This window comes from Pristiophorus japonicus, chromosome 3 (genome assembly GCF_044704955.1).
Source record: "Pristiophorus japonicus isolate sPriJap1 chromosome 3, sPriJap1.hap1, whole genome shotgun sequence".
In the NCBI taxonomy this organism is placed as follows: domain Eukaryota; kingdom Metazoa; phylum Chordata; class Chondrichthyes; family Pristiophoridae; genus Pristiophorus; species Pristiophorus japonicus.
In genome coordinates this window covers 1461255-1482251 of record NC_091979.1, presented here as the reverse complement: position 1 = coordinate 1482251, position 20997 = coordinate 1461255, and the positions used below count along the sequence as shown (strand labels likewise).

General features: G+C 51.4%; 1 protein-coding gene across 3 annotated transcripts in view; it reads right to left on the bottom strand.

Moving 5' to 3' along the window:
* aamp (angio-associated, migratory cell protein) overlaps positions 1-20997 on the bottom strand; it is a 51060-nt gene that overhangs the window by 26784 nt on the left and 3279 nt on the right. For all 3 annotated transcript variants that reach the window (XM_070875120.1, XM_070875121.1, XM_070875122.1), the window contains 4 exons: positions 15961-16080; positions 11836-11975; positions 8285-8429; positions 7303-7386 (listed from right to left, as the gene is read on the bottom strand). In XM_070875120.1, coding sequence (XP_070731221.1) covers positions 7303-7386; positions 8285-8429; positions 11836-11975; positions 15961-16080 — 489 coding nt within the window. The remainder of the gene's footprint in view (positions 1-7302; positions 7387-8284; positions 8430-11835; positions 11976-15960; positions 16081-20997) is intronic.

Sequence of the window (20997 nt, the reverse complement as noted above, 5' to 3'; positions counted from 1 at the left end):
TCCGGCCGTCTCTCTCTCCCTCCCTCTCCTCCGCCGTCTCTCTCTCCCTCCTCCCTCCGGCCGTCTCTCTCTCCCTCCCTCCCTCCGGCCGTCTCTCTCTCCCTCCCTCCCTCCGGCCGTCCCTCCCTCCCTCCCTCCCTCCGGCCGTCTCTCTCTCCCTCCCTCCCTCCCTCCGGCCGTCTCTCTCTCCCTCCCTCCCTCCCTCCCTCGGCCGTCTCTCTCTCCCTCCCTCCCTCCGGCCGTCTCTCTCTCCCTCCCTCCCTCCGGCCGTCTCTCTCTCCCTCCCTCCCTCCGCCGCTCTCTCTCTCCCTCCCTCCCTCCGGCCGTCTCTCTCTCCCTCCCTCCCTCCGGCCGTCTCTCTCTCCCTCCCTCCCTCCCTCCGTCTCTCTCTCCCTCCCTCCCTCCCTCCGGCCGTCTCTCTCTCCCTCCCTCCCTCCGGCCGTCTCTCTCTCCCTCCCTCCCTCCGGCCGTCTCTCTCTCCCTCTCTCCCTCCGGCCGTCTCTCTCTCCCTCCCTCCCTCCCTCCGGCCGTCTCTCTCTCCCTCCCTCCCTCCGGCCGTCTCTCTCTCTCTCTCCCTCCCTCCCTCCCTCCGGCCGTCTCTCTCTCCCTCCCTCCCTCCGGCCGTCTCTCTCTCCCTCCCTCCCTCCCTCCGGCCGTCTCTCTCTCCCTCCCTCCCTCCGGCCGTCTCTCTCTCCCTCCCTCCCTCCGGCCGTTTCTCTCTCTCCCTCCCTCCCTCCGGCAGTCTCTCCCTCCCTCCCTCCGGCCGTCTCCCCCTCCCTCCGATTGTCTACAGACTTCTAACACTCAAGCTCAGCCTCAACCGTACCACTGCTTCTCCATTTTTGGGTATCTTACACGTTTTGTCCTTGACGATGGCCCTTGGTCCTCAGCGTTTAAGCTGGACTTCGCAATTTATAACGGACGTGACTGCTGCCAACAGCAGAAAGGAGTTGCACTTGTGCAGTACCCGTGGTTCTCCTCATGCTCTCGCTGGGCATTCCACAGATCAGTGGGAGAAGGCGAGGCTGGGAAATTTCAGGTATTGTGACCTAAAGGTAATATTAGGATGTTGTCAACCTGTGAGAGTTTTATTGTAATCTCACGGAGAGTGTTTATCACTATCAGGTCCTCTGTCAGCTGTGGTTCAGTGGGCAGCACACTTGCCTCGGAGTCAGAAGGTTGTGGGTTCAAGTCCCACTCCACGGACTAGAGCACAAAAGTCTAGGCTGACACTCCCAGTGCAGTACCGAGGGAGTGCCGCACTGTCGGAGGGGCAGTACTGAGGGAGTGCCGCACTGTCAGAGGGGCAGTACCGAGGGAGTGCCGCACTGTCGGAGGGGCAGTACTGAGGGAGTGCCGCACTGTCGGAGGGGCAGTACTGAGGGAGCGCCGCACTGTCGGAGGGGCAGTACTGAGGGAGCGCCGCACTGTCGGAGGGGCAGTACTGAGGGAGCGCCGCACTGTCGGAGGGGCAGTACTGAGGGAGTGCCGCACTGTCGGAGGGGCAGTACTGAGGGAGTGCCGCACTGTTGGAGGTGCCATCTTTTGGATGAGACATTATGGAGAGGCCCTGCCTGCCCTCTCATGGCAAAAGATCCCATGGCACTATTTCAAAGAAGAGCAGGGGAGTTATCCCCGGTATCTTGGGGCCAATATTTATCCCTCGATCAATTATCACTAAAATTGAGTATCCGGTCATTATCACATTGCTGTGTGTGGGAGCTTGCTGTGTGCAAGGTGACTGTTGCGTTTCCCACATTACAACAGTGACCACACTCCAAAAGTACTTCATTGGCTGTAAAGTGCTTTGAGACGTGCGGTGGTCATGAAAGGCGCTATATAAATGCAAGTCTTTCTGTCTGTTGCGGTCTGAACACGTGGCTGGGGAACAGAGTGCAGGGGCTGGATATTGGGATTTAAACGGCCGGGAAAAGGATCACAGAGAGTAGACGCACTGCCGAGAGACAGAGAGAGGAGTGCAGGACCGAGAGCCTGGGGAGGAAAATGAGAGGGCGGGCGTCGAAGGAACACGAGGAGAGAGAGAGAGAGAGAGAGAGAGAGAGAGAGAGAGAGAGAGAGAGAGAGAGAGAGTGGTAACGGTGTGTTTATTTCATCAGAATAAACCGCTAAACTTCCCGTACAAATTAACGAGGAATGTTGTCAGAGTGAGCGCGATTGATTATACCCTCGCCAAGTGTGGTGCTTATCACCATCGCCTCCTCCGTCTCTCGTGGCGAACGTTGCTTTTCCATGTTTGGGACCTGAATTTATGCACAGACTGTTTCTGCACAGCTTCTGGCTCATTGGCAGCAGTCACTCAATGTGCAGAATGAAAGTCAGTGGGATGGGTGACAGGCTGGAGCCCGTGTAGTGGCCCCAGTCACACACTGCTCCAACAGTCATCCTTTGCCGTTTACTCTCACTGTGTTGGGCTTGAGAACACACCATTGCTGCTTCATTTAAATCACTTTGTTACAATTATATTTTTGAGAGACTTTGGGCGAACAGGAGTAAGCTGTGCTTCGGTCAGAGAACTGTGAGCCTTCGATGTAACATGGCACCATGTGTTTCTCAACAGGCTGCCATTGTATGGACCCCACCACATGTGTGCTTATGCAGCTCCCTGCAAAACTGCTGCTTTCGGTGCTGTACTTGGCCGTTCATTCTCTTGGCTTATTTCATAAAAACATAAGAAATAGGAGCAGGTGTCGGCCATTCGGCCCCTCGAGCCTGCTCCGCCATTCAATAAGATCGTGGACTCAGCTCCACTTCTCTGCCCGCTCCCCATATCCCTCGATTCCCTTAATATCCAACAATCTATCAATCTCTGTCTTCAGTATACTCAACGACTGAGCCTACACAGCCCTCTGGGGCACAGAATTCCAAAAATTCACCACCCCGAGTGAAGAAGTTTCTCCTCATCTCAGTCCTAAATGGCCGACCCCTTATCCTGAGACTGTGACCCCTGGTTCTAGACTCCCCAGCCCGGGGAAACACCAGTGCTGGGACCCCAACTATTTACAATCTATATTAATGACTTGGAAGAAGGGACTGAGTGTAACGTAGCCAAGTTTGCTGACGATACAAAGATGGGAGGAAAAGCAATGTGTGAGGAGGACACAAACAACCTGCAAAAGGACATAGACAGGCTAAGTGAGTGGGCAAAAATTTGTCAGATGGAGTATAATGTTGGAAAGTGTGAGGTCATGCACTTTGGTAGAAAAAAATCAAAGAGCAAGTTATTATTTAAATGGAGAAAGATTGCAAAGTGCCGCAGTACAGCGGGACCTGGGGGTACTTGTGCATGAAACACAAAAGGATAGTATGCAGGTACAGCAAGTGATCAGGAAGGCCAATGGAATCTTGGCCTTTATTGCAAAAGGGATGGAGTATAAAAGCAGGGAAGTCTTGCTACAGTTATACAGGGTATTGGTGAGACCACACCTGGAAGACTGCGTGCAGTTTTGGTTTCCATATTTACAAAAGGATATACTTGTTTTGGAGGCAGTTCAGAGAAGGATCACTCGGTTGATTCTGGGGATGAGGGGGTTGACTTATGAGGAAAGGTTGAGTAGGTTGGGCCTCTACTCATTGGAATTCAGAAGAATGAGAGGTGATCTTATCGAAACATATAAGATTATGAGGGGGCTTGACAAAGTGGATGCAGAGAGGATGTTTCCACTGATGGGGGAGACTAGAACTAGGGGGCATGGTCTTAGAATAAGGGGCCGCCCATTTAAAACTGAGATGAGGAGAAATTTCTTCTCAGAGGGTTGTAAATCTGTGGAATTCGCTGCCTCAGAGAGCTGTGGAGGCTGAGACATTGAATATATTTAAGACAGAAATAAACAGTTCCTTAACATAGAAACAGAGAAACAGAGAAAATAGGTGCAGGAGTAGGCCATTCAATGAGTTCATGGCTGAACATGCAACTTCAGTACCCCATTCCTGCTTTCTCGCCATACCCCTTGATCCCCCTAGTAGTAAGGACTACATCTAACTCCTTTTTGAATATATTTAGTGAATTGGCCTCAACAACTTTCTATGGTAGAGAATTCCACAGGTTCACCACTCTCTGGGTGAAGAAGTTTCTCCTCATCTCGGTCCTAAATGGCTTACCCCTTATCCTTAGACTGTGTCCCCTGGTTCTGGACTTCCCCAACATTGGGAACATTCTTCCTGCATCTAACCTGTCTAAACCCATCAGAATTTTAAACGTTTCTATGAGATCCTCTCTCATTCTTCTGAACTCCAGTGAATACAAGCCCAGTTGACCCAGTCTTTCTTGATAGGTCAGTCCCGCCATCCCGGGAATCAGTCTGGTGAACCTTCGCTGCACTCCCTCAATAGCAAGAATGTCCTTCCTCAAGTTAGGAGACCAAAACTGTACACAATACTCCAGGTGTGGCCTCACCAAGGCCCTGTACAATTGTAGTAACACATCCCTGCCCCTGTACTCAAATCCCCTCGCTATGAAGGCCAACATGCCATTTGCTTTCTTAACCGCCTGCTGTACCTGCATGCCAACCTTCAATGACTGATGTACCATGACACCCAGGTCTCGTTACACCTCCCCTTTTCCTAATCTGTCACCATTCAGATAATAGTCTGTCTCTCTGTTTTTACCACCAAAGTGGATAACCTCACATTTATCCACATTATACTTCATCTGCCATGCATTTGTCCACTCACCTAACCTATCAAAGTCACTCTGCAGCCTCATAGCATCCTCCTCGCAGCTCACACTGCCACCCAACTTAGTGTCATCCGCAAATTTGGAGATACTACATTTAATCCCCTCGTCTAAATCATTAAATGTACAATGTAAACAGCTGGGGCCCCAGCACAGAACTTTGCGGTACCCCACTAGTCACTGCCTGCCATTCTGAAAAGTACCCATTTACTCCTACTCTTTGCTTCCTGTCTGACAACCAGTTCTCAATCCACGTCAGCACACTACCCCCAATCCCATGTGCTTTAACTATGCACATTAATCTCTTGTGTGGGACCTTGTCGAAAGCCTTCTGAAAATCCAAATACACCACATCAACTGGTTCTCCCTTGTCCACTCTACTGGAAACATCCTCAAAAAATTCCAGAAGATTTGTCAAGCATGATTTCCCTTTCACAAATCCATGCTGACTTGGACCTATCATGTCACCTCTTTCCAAATGCGCTGCTATGACATCCTTAATAATTGATTCCATCATTTTACCCACTACCAATGTCAGGCTGACCGGTCAAAAATTCCGTGTTTGCTCTCTCCCTCCTTTTTTAAAAAAGTGGTTACACATTGGCTACCCTCCACTCCATAGGAACCGATCCAGAGTCTATGTAATGTTGGAAAATGACTGTCAATGCATCCGCTATTTCCAAGGCCACCTCCTTAAGTACTCTGGGATGCAGACCATCAGGCCCTATGGATTTATCAGCCTTCAATCCCATCAATTTCCCCAACACAATTTCCCGACTAATAAGGACTTCCCTCAGTTCCTCCTTCTTACTAGACCCTCTGACCCCTTTTATATCCGAAAGGTTGTTTGTGTCCTCCTTAGTGAATACCGAACCAAAGTACTTGTTCAATTGGTCTGCCATTTCTTTGTTCCCAGTTATGACTTCCCTTGATTCTGATTGCAGGGGACCTATGTTTGTCTTTACTAACGTTTTTCTCTTTACATATCTATAGAAGCTTTTGCAGTCCATTTTAATGTTCCCTGCAAGCTTCCTCTCATACTCTATTTTCCCTGCCCTAATCAAACCCTTTGTCGTCCTCTGCTGAATTCTAAATTTCTCCCAGTCCCCGGGTTCACTGTTATTTCTGGCCAATTTGTATGCCACTTCCTTGGCTTTAATATAATCCCTAATTTCCCTTGATAGCCACGGTTGAGCCACCTTCCCTTTTTTATTTTTACGCCAGACAGGGATGTACAATTGTTGTAGTTCATCCATGTGGTCTCTAAATGTCTGCCATTGCCCATCCACTGTCAACCCCTTAAGTATCATTCACCAATCTATCCTAGCCAATTCACGCCTCATACCTTCAAAGTTACCCTTCTTTAAGTTCTGGACCATGGTCTCTGAATTAACTGTTTCATTCTCCATCCTAATGTAGAATTCCACCATATTATGGTCACTCTTCCCCAAGGGGCCTCGCACAACGAGATTGCTAATTAATCCTCTCTCATTACACAGCACCCGATAAGGGGTTATGGGGAGTGGACCTGGGTCCATGATCGGATCAGCCATGATCATATTAAATGGCGGAACAGTCTCAAGGGGCATATGGCCTACTCCTGCTCCTATTTCTTATGTTATTATGTAACACCCTCCCTGCATCTACCCTGTGAAACCCTGTAAGAATTTTGTATATTTCAATGAGATCACCTCTCATTCTTCTCAACTCAAGGGACTATAGGCCTAGTCTGCTCACTCTTTCCTCATAGAACAAACCCCCATCCCAGGAATCATTTCCCGCAGGGTCCGGCCTTCTGGTTCAGTTCCCTCTCCCGTATCATTGACCTTCTTCAGTCACCAGATAACTCTCTCGCTGCTGATCCCAGTCAACATTCCTTGCCTTCCCTTGGCTCCCGAAATCACCCCACCCCACTGCTCCAGGCCCGCAGTGGGACAGTACTAACCTTCTTTCTACTAATTCGCCAGCGATACCGGTTCTTTGTATCTTTCCAAGTCCAACTAACAATCTCTGCTCTCAGATTCGATGACTCCACCTTTACCCCTTCTGTCTGAATCAATATTCCTGGGCTCACCGCCCCCTCCCACCTCCAACAGTGCCCCCCCCCCACACATTCCCTCACCGCCCCCTCCCACCTCCAACACTGCCCCCCCCCCCCCACACACTCCCTCACCGCCTCCTCCAACACTGCCCCCCCCCCACACACTCCTTCACCGCCCCCTCCCACCTCCAACACTGCCACCCCCGCCCCCCCCACCACACACTCCCTCACCGTCCCCTCCCACCTCCAACACTGCCCCCCCCCCCACACACTCCTTCACCGCCCCCTCCCACCTCCAACACTGCCACCCCCGCCCCCCCCACCACACACTCCCTCACCGTCCCCTCCCACCTCCAACACTGCCCCCCCCCCCACACACTCCTTCACCGCCCCCTCCCACCTCCAACACTGCCACTCCCGCCCCCCCCACCACACACTCCCTCACCGCCCCCTACCACCTCCAACACCTTGTTTTTAGTGACCATGCTATACTCGATTAGTACCGATTGACAAGGTGCAAACAACAGAACGGACCTACTCACTGGTCAGCCGTGTCCTGCTACATTACCTTTGACGATGTGAAGTGGCGACGCTTGCTTCAGATCCCAGACCCTGACCGTTCCATCTTCATAGCCGACGACCGCTCGCTTACCTGGGGACATAAAGCAGCAAGCTTTACGCAGCACTCAGGACTGAAAAGCTTCAGTCACTTAGTTTTACAATTGCCCTCACATTGGTGAATACTGTTTTATCCAGGAGAGTGTCCCAGTAATGGCTGATAATGGCTCAGAGCAGAACATGTGGCCTTGGTGAAAGCCCTCGGCCCCCCGTGCCCCCCCCCCTCCCCCAATCCCCTTACCGTCGGGGAGGACCTTGCCGCAGGTTCCCCCCCGCCCTGGCCCCCCCCTCGGCCCCCCGTGCCCCGGCCCCCCCCCCTCGGCCCCCCGTGCCCCGGCCCCCCCGTGCCCCGCCCCCCCCCCTCGGCCCCCCGTGCCCCGCCCCCCCCCCCTCGGCCCCCCGTGCCCCGGCCCCCCCGTGCCCCGCCCCCCCCCTCGGCCCCCCGTCCCTCGGCCCCCCCCCTCGGCCCCCCGTGCCGCGCCCCCCCCCCCCTCCCCCGATCCCCTTACCGTCGGGGAGGACCTTGCCGCAGGTTCCCCCCCGCCCTGGCCCCCCCCCCCTCGGCCCCCCGTGCCCCGGCCCCCCCGTGCCCCGCCCCCCCCCCCCTCGGCCCCCCGTGCCCCGCCCCCCCCCCCTCCGATCCCCTTACCGTCGGGGAGGACCTTGCCGCAGGTCGCAGGTTCCCCCCCGCCCTGGCCCCCCCCCCCTCGGCCCCCCCCCTCGGCCCCCCCGTGCTCCCCCCCCGCCCCGGCCCCCCCCCCTCGGCCCCCCCCGGCCCCCCGTGCCCCAGCCCCCCACTCCTCGGCCCCCCGTGCCCCGGCCCCCCCCTCCTCGGCCCCCCCGTGCCCCGGCCCCCCCCTCCTCGGCCCCCCCGTGCCCCGGCCCCCCCTCCTCGGCCCCCCGTGCCCCCCCCCCCCCCCCGATCCCCTTACCGTCGGGGAGGACCTTGCCGCAGGTCGCTTGACTGCCGCTGCCCTGGAAGGTCTTGCATTCCCCGCTGGGGATTTTCCACATCCAACAGCTGCCCTCGTCTGTGCCTGCCAGCAGCACGTGGGCGTAGGGGTGCCACTCCACCCACTGTACACAGAGCAAGGGAAATTATAATGGGGGGTAAGGAAATGGCAGAGAAATTAAACACATACTTTGTGTCTGTCTTCACAGAAGACACAAAACACATCCCTGAAATAATGGAGAACCAAGGGTCCGACGAGAATGAGGAACTGACGGATATTAGTATCGGTAAAATAATAGTACTGGAGAAATTAATGGGACTGAGAGCCGATAAATCCCCTGGACCTGATGACCTACATCCTTGGGTTTTGAAAGAGGTGGCTATAGAGATAGTGGATGCATTGGTTGTCAGCTTCCAAACTTCCATAGATTCGAGAACGGTTCCTGCAGATTGGAAGGTAGCAATTTAAGAAAGGAGGGAGAGAGAAAACAGGGAACTACAGACCAGTTAGTCTGACATCAGTAGTGGGGAAAATGCTAGAATCTGTTATTAAAGACGTGGTAACAGGGCACTTCGAAAATAGTAATCGGATTGGACAGAATCAACACGGATTTATGAAAGGGGAATCATGTTTGACAAATCTGTTCGAGGTTGGAACTAGTAGAATAGATCAGGGCAACCAGTGGATGTGGTGTATTTGGATTTTCGGAAGGCATTCGATAAGTGCCACATAAAAGGTTATTACACACACCCGGGGGTCTGTGCATTCTTCTCTCACTAGCCTCCCAGGAGGGTTTGGAGGTTTGAATGTGTGAAGTGCTTCTCTGGCTCGATGCCATGTCCTGCTGCCCTCTGGGCATTTGAGTAGCCATAATTCTGGCCATGTGACTAAGGTATCAGTAAGAGACGCAGCGAAGTAATTTGAGAGATATGAAAGAGCCAAGTAGTGTTCCTGTCTTACTCGCTGGTGCTCTGCTAAACAATGCATTTAAAAGCTGTACACAAGTTTCCTGCTTACACTCACTTTACACTAATGGTCATGCCAACGAGTGGACCCAGCACATTTCAATCGATCTGGTGCGATCTGGTGTGGCAGTTCAGGGCCTTAAAACGAGCAGCATTGCGAGGGAGCAGCGCGAGGGTGACTGGATTGGACTGGACATCACCAGAATCCAGGTCGGTGATTGGAGTGTGGACAGGTACAGCAGGAGCGGAGAGGTCGGGGCGAAGGAGCGGCAAGAGATTACAGAGCGATGTGATTGGGGCTCGGGAGAGGCATGAGTTCGGGGCCCAGAAAAGGCATTGGCCCAGGGGCAGCAAAGGTCAGCCACACGGCAATGTGTGCGCTGGGTCCGTGCAGCAGAGCTGGTCTCCAGTCGTCTTGGTTAACCCTTGCCACTGGACCAAGACCTAGCTCTGTCAAGCCCGTGTGGTGGCTGGTGTGCAACGGTCACCCCACGTTAAAACAATCCACACACAGGGATCTTCCACCCTTCACTGTAGTTCGGGATCTGGAATATTAGACCTTCATTGAAACATCTGTGAACTCATTGAACACATCCCCTTTTTGGGCGTGGAAGCAAGTCATCCTCGAACCGAGGGACCACCTAAGAAGTTATTAAAACAGAATTAGGGCTCATGGGACTGGGCGTAATACAAGAGCACGTATTGAGGATTGGTTAATGGACAGAAAGCGAAGAGTAGGAATAAATGGCTCATTTTGGGGTTGGCAGGCTATAACTAGTGGGGTAAGCAAGGATCAGTGCTGGGCCCCAGCTAGTCACAATCTATATCAATGATTGGGATGAGGGGACCAAATGTAATATATCCAAGTTTGCTGATGATAAAGCTCGGTGGGAATGTAAGTTGTGAGGAGGATGCAAAGAGACTTCAAGTGGATATTGACAGGCTGAGTGAGTGGGCAATAACGTGGCAAATGGAATATAATGTGGGGAGATGCGAAGTTATTCACTTTGGTGGGAACAATGGAAAAGCAGAGTATTTTTTAATTGGTGAGAGATTGGGAAATGTTGGTGTTCAGAGGGACCTGGGTGACCTTGTACACCAATCACTGAAAGTTAACCTGCAGGTACAGCAAGTGATTAAAGCAAATGATATGTTGGCCTTTATTAGAGGAGGGTTTGTGTATAAGAGTAAAGATGTCTTACTGCAATTATATAGGGCCCTGGTGAGACCACACCTGGAGTATTGTGTACAGTGTCGGTCTCCTTACCTAAGGAAGGATGTACTGGCCATAGGGGGAATGCAACGAAGGTTCACCAGACTGAGACCCCCACCGCCCTCTGGGTGAAATTTTATTTCCTCAACTCCCCTTTAATCCTTCTACCAATTATTTTAAATCTATGCCCCCTGGCTGTTAAGGGAAACAGGTCCTTCCTATCCACTCTATCCAGGCCCCTCATTATTCTATACATCTCAATAAGGTCTCCCCTCAGCCTCCTCGGTTCCAAAGAAAACAACCCCAGCCTATCCAATCTTTCCTCCAGTCCTGGCAACATCCTGGTAAATGTCCTCTGCACTCTCTCTCGGTTAATTGATGGGCATCCAGCAGGGAGAGGGTTATTGAACTGTTGGTATGAAGCTAAATGCCCCAGGATACCGGCTGCATAGCCTGTCACGTCAAACAGAAACCAGTCATTGTGGACACACCTGAACCGTCACTGACATCTACTGGTCTGCAAAGGTATAGCAACGGCAAGCAGGGCGAGTGGCCCTGGCCCTACCGTGTGCCTCGGAGCTCCGTGAACCACCAGCTTCTTTACCAGGACGCCAGTTTTCCTGAGTGCACTGCTCCCCACCTCCGAGCGCCTTACAGCCAATTACTGCTTGATGTGTAGTCACTGCGCGTTTCCCACATTGCAACAGTGACTACACTCAAAGTACTTCATTGGCTGTAAAGCGCTTTGAGACGTCGGGCGGTCATGAAAGGCGCTATATAAATGCAACACCCTCGCTCCAAGAACATAAGAATTAGGAACAGGAGTAGGCCATCTAGCCCCTCGAGCCTGCTCCGCCATTCAACAAGATCATGGCTGATCTGGCCGTGGACTCAGCTCCACTTACCCGCCCTCTCCAAGCACTGGCATCTGCTCAACTACGTCATCGCCCGAGTGAGGGACCACAAGGACGTACGCATCACCCGCGCCATGACAGGAGCTGCCGACTGCTGGACGGACCACCGTCTAATCCGCTCCGTCATCTCCATCAATGTAGCCCCAAAACAGCGACGGCAACAGAAACATGCCGCAGGAAAATTAATGCTGGAGCACTCAAAGACCCTGCTAAGAAAGCTCTATTCAGCCAGCGTCTCACAACCAACCTGCCGACTCCCAGTGACCCCGAGACGCAGAGTGTCCACAGCGCCTGGTCTGCCCTCACGACCTCCCTAATTAGCCACTTGGTCCTGCCCCGGTGGGTCAGATATTCCCCCCGAGCCGGGAGTTGAAGGAATGGATCTCTCCCCCCCAGGGTCGGGGGCCCAGTTACTGTCCCCAGAATCACAGCCCTCACCTGCAGGTCACCGACTTCAAACGACCAGATTTCCTCCTTGGTTTCAACTCTCCAGACTTTGATCAGGCCGCTCATGTCTCCCGTGACGACCAGCGCGGAATCGTGACTGAAGGAGGCGGAGACGATCGAATCTTTGTGGCCTATGTGAGAGAGAAATGGATTCCAGGTCAACAAGCAGCAAGCCAACTACCATTGCCGACACTGGCAGGTCTCTGGTACTTGTCCAAGGAGCTATACTGCCTGCACGGTCTTCGATGGTGAGAACAGGCAAGCTATTCAGCCATGGAGGCTGCAAAGTCAAACTCAAGGGAACCCGACATTTCAATGTAAAGGGATCGTGCAGAGCCAAATAAATTCCAGGGAAGATTGCCCAACATCCATGGTCTCCAGTGGGAGTCACTGGGTAGTTATCGGTACAAATCCTGGCTTCCCACCCCCCCAGCCCAGGGTACTGAGGGCCGAAAGCTGTGACCACCCAGTCCCGACAGCAATACTCTTGTAATGAAACACCGACTGTAACATGTAAATTCCAGAGAGCCCTGTATTTATACAGCGCCGTTAACGGAGTGAAACGGCCCAAGGCGTTTCACAGGAGGATCATCAGTAAAAATGTGACACAGAGCTGCAAAATACAGAAAATAGGGCAGGTGACCGAAAAGGTTTTCAGGAGCATCTTGAAGAAAGCAAGAGAGGTAGAGGTTTAGGGAGGGAGTTCCAGAGCTGGGGGCCTAGGCAACAGAAGGGGTTGTGGGGCTCAAGGCCAGAGATACGGACGTGCGAGGCCATAGAAGGATTTGAAAATAAGGATGAGAATGTTAAAATTGAGGCGTTGCTTAACCGGGATCATAGCATGATTAAATTTCAAATTCAGATGGAGGGTGAGAAAGTTGGATCTCTAACCAGCGTACTAAGCTTAAATAAAGGAGACTATGAAGATGAGGGCAGAGTTGGGTAAAGTGGACTGGGAAAATAGATTAAAGTGTAGGACGGTTGATGAACAGTGGTGTACATTTAAGGAGATATTTCACAACTTTCGAAAAATATATTCCAGTGAGGAGGAAAGGGTGTAAGAGAAAAGATAACCATCTGTGGCTAACTAACGAAATAAAGGACGGTATCCAATTAAAAACAAGGCCATACAAAGTGGCCAAAACTAGTGGGAGGGCAGAAGATTGGGAAGCTTTTAAAAACAAGCAAAGAACGACTAAAAAAATGATTAAGGGAAGATAGACTATGAAAGTAAACTAGCGCAAAATATAAAAACAGACAGCAAGAGTTTCTATAGGTATATAAAAAGGAAAAGAGTGGCTAAAGTAAATGTTGGTCCCTTAGAGGACGAGACCAGGGAACTAGTAATGGGGGAACATGGAGATGGCAGAAACTCTGAACAAATATTTTGTATCAGTCTTTACGGTCGAGGACACTAACAATATCCCAACAGTGGAATGTCAAGGGGCTATAGGGGGAGGAACTTAACACAATCACAATCACTAAGGAGGTGGTACTCAGTAAGATAGTGGGACTAAAGGCAGATAAATCCCCTGGACCTGATGGCTTGCATCCTAGGGTCTTAAGAGAAGTAACGGCAGGGATTGTGGATGCATTGGTTGTAATTTACCAAAATTCCCTGGATTCTGGGGAGGTCCCAGCAGATTGGAAAACTGCAAATGTAACGCCCCTATTTAAAAAAGGAGGCAGACAAAAAGCAGGGAACTATAGACCAGTTAGTCTAACATCTGTGGTTGGGAAAATGTTGGAGTCCATTATTAAAGAAGCAGTAGCAGGACATTCGGAAAAGCAAAATTTGGTCAGGCAGAGTCAGCATGGATTTATGAAGGGGAAGTCATGTTTGACAAATTTGCTGGAGTTAATTGAGGATGTAACGAACAGGGTGGATAAAGGGGAACCAGGGGATGTGGTGTATTTGGACTTCCAGAAGGCATTTGACAAGGTGCCACATAAAAGGTTACTGCACAAGATAAAAGTTCACGGGGTTGGGGGTAATATATTAGCATGGATAGAGGATTGGCTAACTAACAGAAAACAGGGAGTCGGGATAAATGGGTCATTTTCTGGTTGGCAACCAGTAACTAGTGGGGTACCGCAGGGATTAGTGCTGGGTCCCCAACTATTTACAATCTATATTAACAACTTGAAAGAAAAGACTGAGTGTAACGTAGCCAAGTTTGCTGACAATACAAAGATGGGAGGAAAAGCAATGTGTGAGGAGGACACAAAAAATCTGCAAAAGGACATAGACAGGCTAAGTGAGTGGGCAAAAATTTGGCAGATGGAGTATAATGTTGGAAAGTGTGAGGTCATGCACTTTGGTAGAAAAAAAAAATCAAAAAGTTATTATTTAAATGGAGAAAGATTGCAAAGTGCTGCAGTACAGCGGGACCTGGGGGTTACTTGTGCATGAAACACAAAAGGTTAGTATGCAGGTACAGCAAGTGATCAGGAAGGCCAATGGAATCTTGGCCTTTATTGCAAAGGGGATGGAGTATAAAAGCAGGGAAGTCTTGCTACAGTCATACAGGGTATTGGTGAGGCCACACCTGGAATACTGTGTGCAGTTTTGGTTTCCATATTTACGAAAGGATATACTTGCTTTGGAGGCAATTCAGAGAAGGTTCATTAGGTTGATTCCGGGGATGAGGGGGTTGACTTATGAGGAAAGGTTGAGTAGGTTGGGCCTCTACTCATTGGAATTCAGAAGAATGAGAGGTGATCTTATAGAAACGTCTAAGATAATGAGGGGGTTTGACAAGGTGGATGTAGAGAGGATGTTTCCACTGATGGGGGAGACTAGAACTAGGGGGCATGATCTTAGAATAAGGGGCCGCCCATTAAAACTGAGATGAGAAGAAATTTCTTCTGAGGGTTGTAAATCTGTGGAATTTGCTGCCTCAGAGAGCTGTGGAAGTTGCGACATTGAATAAATTTAAGACAGAGATAGAGAGTTTCTTAACCGATAAGGGAATAAGGGGATAAGGGGTTATGGGGAGCAGGCAGGGAAGCGGACCCGAGTCCATGATCAGATCAGCCATGATCTTATTGAATGGCGGAACAGGCTCGAGGGGCCGTATGGCCGACTCCTGCTGCTAATTGTTATGTTCTTATAGGAGGCAATTGTAAGTCAGTGAGTACGGGGGTGATGGGGAACAGGTCTTGGTGCGAGTTAGGGCACGGGCTGCTGAGTTTTGGATCACCTGTAGTAGGGTAGAATGTGGGAGGCCAGCCAGGAGTGTGTTGAAATAATCAAGTCTATAGGCACAGGTGAGGTGACAAAAGCAGCAAGGCAGTGTTTTCAGGGCAAGTCAGATGCAACTTGTTTGACGTGTAAGTGAATGAGCTGGAGTGTGACAGTGTGCTCGCTTTCGATCATGTGCCAATACGGGTTACGACATTGTCCTGACTTCTGACCCATGTCCCCTGTCATTTCTTGGGGGGCTGTCTGGCCCATTCAATATTCCACCCCTGCGTGGAGTGCTCGGGGGAGGGGGGGGGGAGGGCATGCAGCCTAAAGGGAACATCGCTTCTGACTGGTCTCTGCTTTTCAGTCCCATAAAAGGTTACTGCACAAGATAAAAGCTCACGGGGTTGGGGTAATATATTAGCATGGATATGGATTGGCTAATTAACAGAAAACAGAGAGTCGGGATAAATGGGTCATTCTCGACCACCGGACGTCTCAAAGCGCTTTACAGACAATGAAGTACTTTTGGGAGCGTGGTCACTGTTGTAATGTGGGAAACGCGGTGGCCAACTTGCACACAGCAAGCTCCAACACACAGCAATGTGATAATGACCAGATAATCTGTTTTTGTTTTGTTGATTTAGGGATAAATATTGGTCCCAGCACACTGGGGATAACTCCCCTGCTCTTCTCCGAAATAGTGCCATGGGATCTTTTACATCCACCTGAGCGCGCCTCGGTTTAACGTCTCATCCAAAAGAAGCAACCAATTTGTCCCACTCCCGCTACTCTTTTCCCACAGCCCTGCAATTTTTTTCTTTTTAAGTATATATAGAGTTTCCTTTTGAAAGTTACTCCTGAACCTCCTTGCAGCGCACTATCAAGCACTGCTCGAACGGTGAGGCCCCAGTCTGTGAACGAGTTACCTGTACATTCCAGCAGCACCTCGCCATTACTCAGCCTCCACACAAAGGCCCGGTCATCCTCTCCACCAGTCACCACCAGCGAGTTACTCTTCTCGTCCAAACTCAAGCAAAAGACCGCTTCTAGAAAGAAGAAGAGCATGCCCTTTAACATAACATAAGAAATAGGAACAGTAGGCCACACGGCCCCCCGAGCCTGCTCATGGCTGATCTGATCATGGACACAGCTCCACTTCCCTGCCCTCTCCCCATAATCCTCGACTCCCTTCATCAGCAACGTAACCACTTTAGTGCGGATACAGTTCAGTGCGCTCCTCTCTCCTCTCCCACACAAGAAACAGAAGCAGGAGTCGGCCATTCAACGAGATCATGGCTGATCTTCAACCTCAACCCCACTTTCCCACCCAATCCCCATCCATCCCTTAATATCCAAAAATCTATCGATCTCTGCCTTGAAAATACTCAAACACTGAGCCTCCACAGCCCTCTGGGGACAGAGAGATCCACAGGTTCACCACCCTCTGAGTGAAGAAGTTTCAGTCCTAAGTGGTCGACCCCTTATCCTGAGACTGTGACCCCTGGTTCTAGACTCCTCAGCCCGGGGGAAACATCCTCCCTGCATCTACCCTGTCAAGCCCTGAAAGAATTTTGTATGTTTCAATGAGATTATTGTGTCCCTAACACAGATGAGACTGCACACAGGGAGGTTAAAGTAACAGTGACCTCAGCCTTTAATAAGACACTCCAGAGTGAGGAACAGACCTTAGGGGCCGGCTTATATACAGTGCTCCCAAGGGATGTTGGGATCCCTTGGAACTTCAGGGGATGAGCTCCCTGGTGGCGGGACATGGGAGTGCATGCTTTACAGATACACAACATCACTCCCCCCACAAAGTCAAAGTGAAAACTATTTACAAGGTGAGGTGGTCGGGAGCCTTTCTTTCCCTGGTGGACTGCCTCGGTACAAATGTCTGTTCTGGTGTGTTGGCTATGCCCTCGCTGGGCTGGCATGTTGTTGGCCCTGCAGGGCTGCTGGGTGAGCCTGGCCTTGCTGGGCTGTTGGGTGTGATGGGTTCGATTTCCTGGTCCGGCGTGGTGTCGTTGATCCTTTGGGTGTGTGTTGTGGGCTCGAAAAAGGTGGTGTCTGCTGTGGGTTGTTCAGGGCAGTCTGTGAACCGCAGCCTCGTTTGGTCCAGGTGCTTTCTGCAAATTTGTCCATTGTCTAGTTTGACTACAAACACCCTATTCCCTTCTTTAGCTATCACCGTGCCCGCGATCCACTTGGGACCATGTCCATAGTTTAGCACATACACAGGGTCATTCAGATCAATTTCCCGTGACACAGTGGCGCGACCATCGTTTACATTTTGTTGCTGTCACCTGCTCTCTACCTGATCATGCAGGTTGGGGTGAACCAGCGAGAGTCTGGTTTTAAGTGTCCTTTTCATGAGTAGCTCAGCCGGGGGCACCCCTGTGAGCGAGTGGGGTCTCGTGCGGTAGCTGAGCAGTACTCGGGACAGGCGGGTTTGGAGTGAGCCTTCTGTGACTTGTTTAAGGCTCTGTTTGATTGTTTGTACTGCCCGCTCTGCCTGCCCATTGGAGGCTGGTTTAAACGGGGCCGAGGTGACATGTTTGATCCCATTGCGGGTCATGAATTCTTTAAATTCGGCACTGGTGAAACATGGCCCGTTGTCACTGACCTGTATGTCAGGCAGGCCGTGGGTGGCAAACATGGCCCTCAGGCTTTCAATGGTGGCGGTGGCGGTGCTTCCTGACATTATTTCACATTCAATCCATTTTGAAAAAGCATCCACCACCACCAGGAACATTTTACCGAGAAACGGGCCCGCATAGTCGACATGGATTCTCGACCATGGTCTGGAGGGCCAGGACCACAAACTTAGTGGTGCCTCTCTGGGCGCGTTGCTCAACTGAGCACATACGCTGCATTGCCGTACACAGGACTCTAAGTCAGAGTCGATACAGGGCCACCACACGTGGGATCTGGCTATCGCTTTCATCATTACTATACCCGGGTGTGTGCTGTGGAGATCCGAGATGAACGTCTCCCTGCCCTTTTTGGGTAGCACTATGCGGTTACCCCACAACAGACAGTCTGCCTGAATGGACAGCTCGTCCTTTCGCCGCTGGAACGGCTTGATTAGCTCTCGCATTTCAACGGGGATGCTGGCCCAGCTCCCATGCAGTACACAGTTTTTTACTAGGAACAGCAGAGGATCTTGGCTGGTCCAAGTCCTAATCTGGCGGGCCATGAGACGTGATTTATCATGTTCAAACGCTTCCATGACCATCAACAAGTCTGCGGGCTGCGCCATCATCAACAAGTTTGCAGGCTGCGCCATTTCCACCCCCGTGGTGGGCAATGGTAGCCGACTGAGAGCATCCGCACAGTTCTCGGTGCCTGGCCTGTGGCGGATGGTATAGTTATACGCTGATATCGCGAGTGCCCACCTTTGTATGTGGGCTGAGGCATTAGTATTTATCCCCTTGTTTTCAGCGAACAGGGATATGAGGGGCTTGTGATCGGTTTCCAGCTCAAATTTGAGGCCAAACAGGTACTGATGCATTTTCTTTACCCCGAACACACACGCTAATGCCTCTTTCTCATCATGCTGTAGGCCCCCTCGGCCTTAGACAAGCTCCTGGAAACATAGGCGACAGGTTGCAACTTCCCCGCAACGTTAGCTTGTTGTAATACACACCCGACTCCGTACGACGACGCGTCACATGCTAGCACGAGTCTTTTACACGGGTTATACAATACAAGCAGCTTGTTGGAGCATAAAATGTTTCTGGCTTTCTCAAAAGCAATTACTTGGTTTTTCCCCCATACCCAGTTCTCACCTTTATGCAATAACACATGTAGGGGCTCTAAGAGGGTGCTTAACCCCGGTAGGAAGTTACCAAAATAGTTGAGGAGTCCCAGGAACGACCGCAGCTCCGTGACGTTCTGTGGCCTGGACGCGTTCCTGATAGACGCCAAGACAGAGGCTGTGGGCCGAATGCTGTCCGCCGCGATCTATCTCCCCAAAAACTCCACTTCTGTTGCCATGAAGACGCATTTCGACCTCTTCAGCCGCAGCCCTACGCGATCTAGTCGCTGGAGGACCTCCTCCAGGTTTTGTAGGTGCTCGGCGGTGTCCCGACCAATATGTCGTCCTGAAAGACCACCGTGCGTGGTACCGACTTGAGTAGGCTCTCCATGTTTCTCTGGAAGATCGCTGCAGCCGACCGAATTCCAAACGGGCATCTGTTGTAGATGAACAGTCCCTTGTGCGTGTTGATGCAGGTGAGGCCCTTCGAAGACTCCTCCAGCTCCTGCGTCATGTAGGCCGAAGTCAGGTCAAGCTTGGTGAACGTCTTGCCTCCTGCCAGCGTCGCAAATAGGTCATCTGCCTTTGGTAGCGGGTATTGGTCCTGTAGCAAGAAACGATTAATAGTTACTATATAATCGCCGCAAATCTTGACCGCGCCATCACTTTTGAGTACTGGAACAATCGGGCTGGCCCACTCGCTGAATTCCACTGGGGAGATGATGCCCTCGCGTTGCAACCTGTCCAGCTCGATTTCCACTCTCTCCCTCATCATGTGAGGTACCACTCGCGCCTTGTGGTGAATGGGTCATGCCTCTGGGACCAAGTGGATCCGCACCTTCGCCCCGGAAAAGTTTCCAATGCCTGGCTCAAAAAAGGGAAGAAAATTTGTTCAGAACCTGGGTACATGAGGCCTCATCAACATGTGATAGCGCTCGGATGTCATCACAGTTCCAGCAGATTTTGCCCAGCCAGCTCCTTCCAAGCAGTGTGGGGCCATCGCCCGGGACAATCCAGACTGGCAGTTCGTGCACCGTGCCCTCGTAAGTGACCTTGACCATGGCGCTGCCCAGGACAGTGATAAGCTCTTTGGTGTACGTTCTCAGTTTCGTATGGATGGGGCTCAGGACTGGTCTAAATGTCTTGTTGCACCAGTCTCTCAAACATTTTTTTACTCATGATGGATTGGCTAGCGCCAGTGTCCAGTTCCATGGCTACGGGTAAGCCATTCAATTTTACATTTAGCATTATAGGTGGACATTTCGTCTCAAATGTGTGCACCCTGTGTACTTCAGCATCTGCCTCCTCTCTCTGAGGCTCAAAATTGCTTTGATCCACCATGGACCGATCTTCCTCTGCCATGTGGTGGTTAGCAGGTTTTGCAGAGCTTGCAGCTCGTTTGCAAGCTCATTGGAGGTGCCCCATTGTTCCACAACTCTTGCAAACATACCCTTTGAAGCAGCATGAATAGGCTGAATGGAAGCCTCCACAACGCCAACAAGGTGTGAATTGCCTTGCATTCATCCTTTGTTGGGGACTCAGTCATCTGGGTCACCTGAGGCCTGCTGGCAGTTGCAGACTCATGGGTTCTGCCCTGTACATTTCTGCTCGCAAACACAGCTCCAGTTAATTTATGAACATTGCTAGCACTTGTGTGCTGAGAGATTTGTTTGATGTTATCACTGGTGGACATAAACGCCTGTGCTATCGCAATGGTCTTACTGAGGGTCGGTGTCCCTACAGTCAAAAGTTTTCGTAGGATGGACTCGTGGCCATTGCCCAGTACAAAAAAGTCTCTGAGCATTTGCTCCAGGTAGCCATTAAACTCACATTGTCCTGCAAGTCGCCTTAGCTCGGCGACGTAGCTCGCCACTTCCTGACCTTCAGATCGCTGGCACGTGTAGAACCGATACCTCGCCATCAGCACGCTCTCCCTCGGGTTAAGATGCTCCCGAAGCAGTGTACACAGCTCCTCATACAACTTATCTGTGGGTTTCACCGGAGCCAGAAGATTCTTCATGAGGCTGTAGGTCGGTGCCCCGCAGATTGTGAGGAGGACCGCTCTCCTTTTTGCAGCGCTTCCTTCTCCGTCCAGCTCGTTGGCTACAAAGTACTGGTCTAGCTGTTCGACATAGGCTTCCCAGTCCTCACCCTCCGAGAACTTCTCCAGGATGCCCACAGTTTGCTGCATCTTTGCGTTGGATTC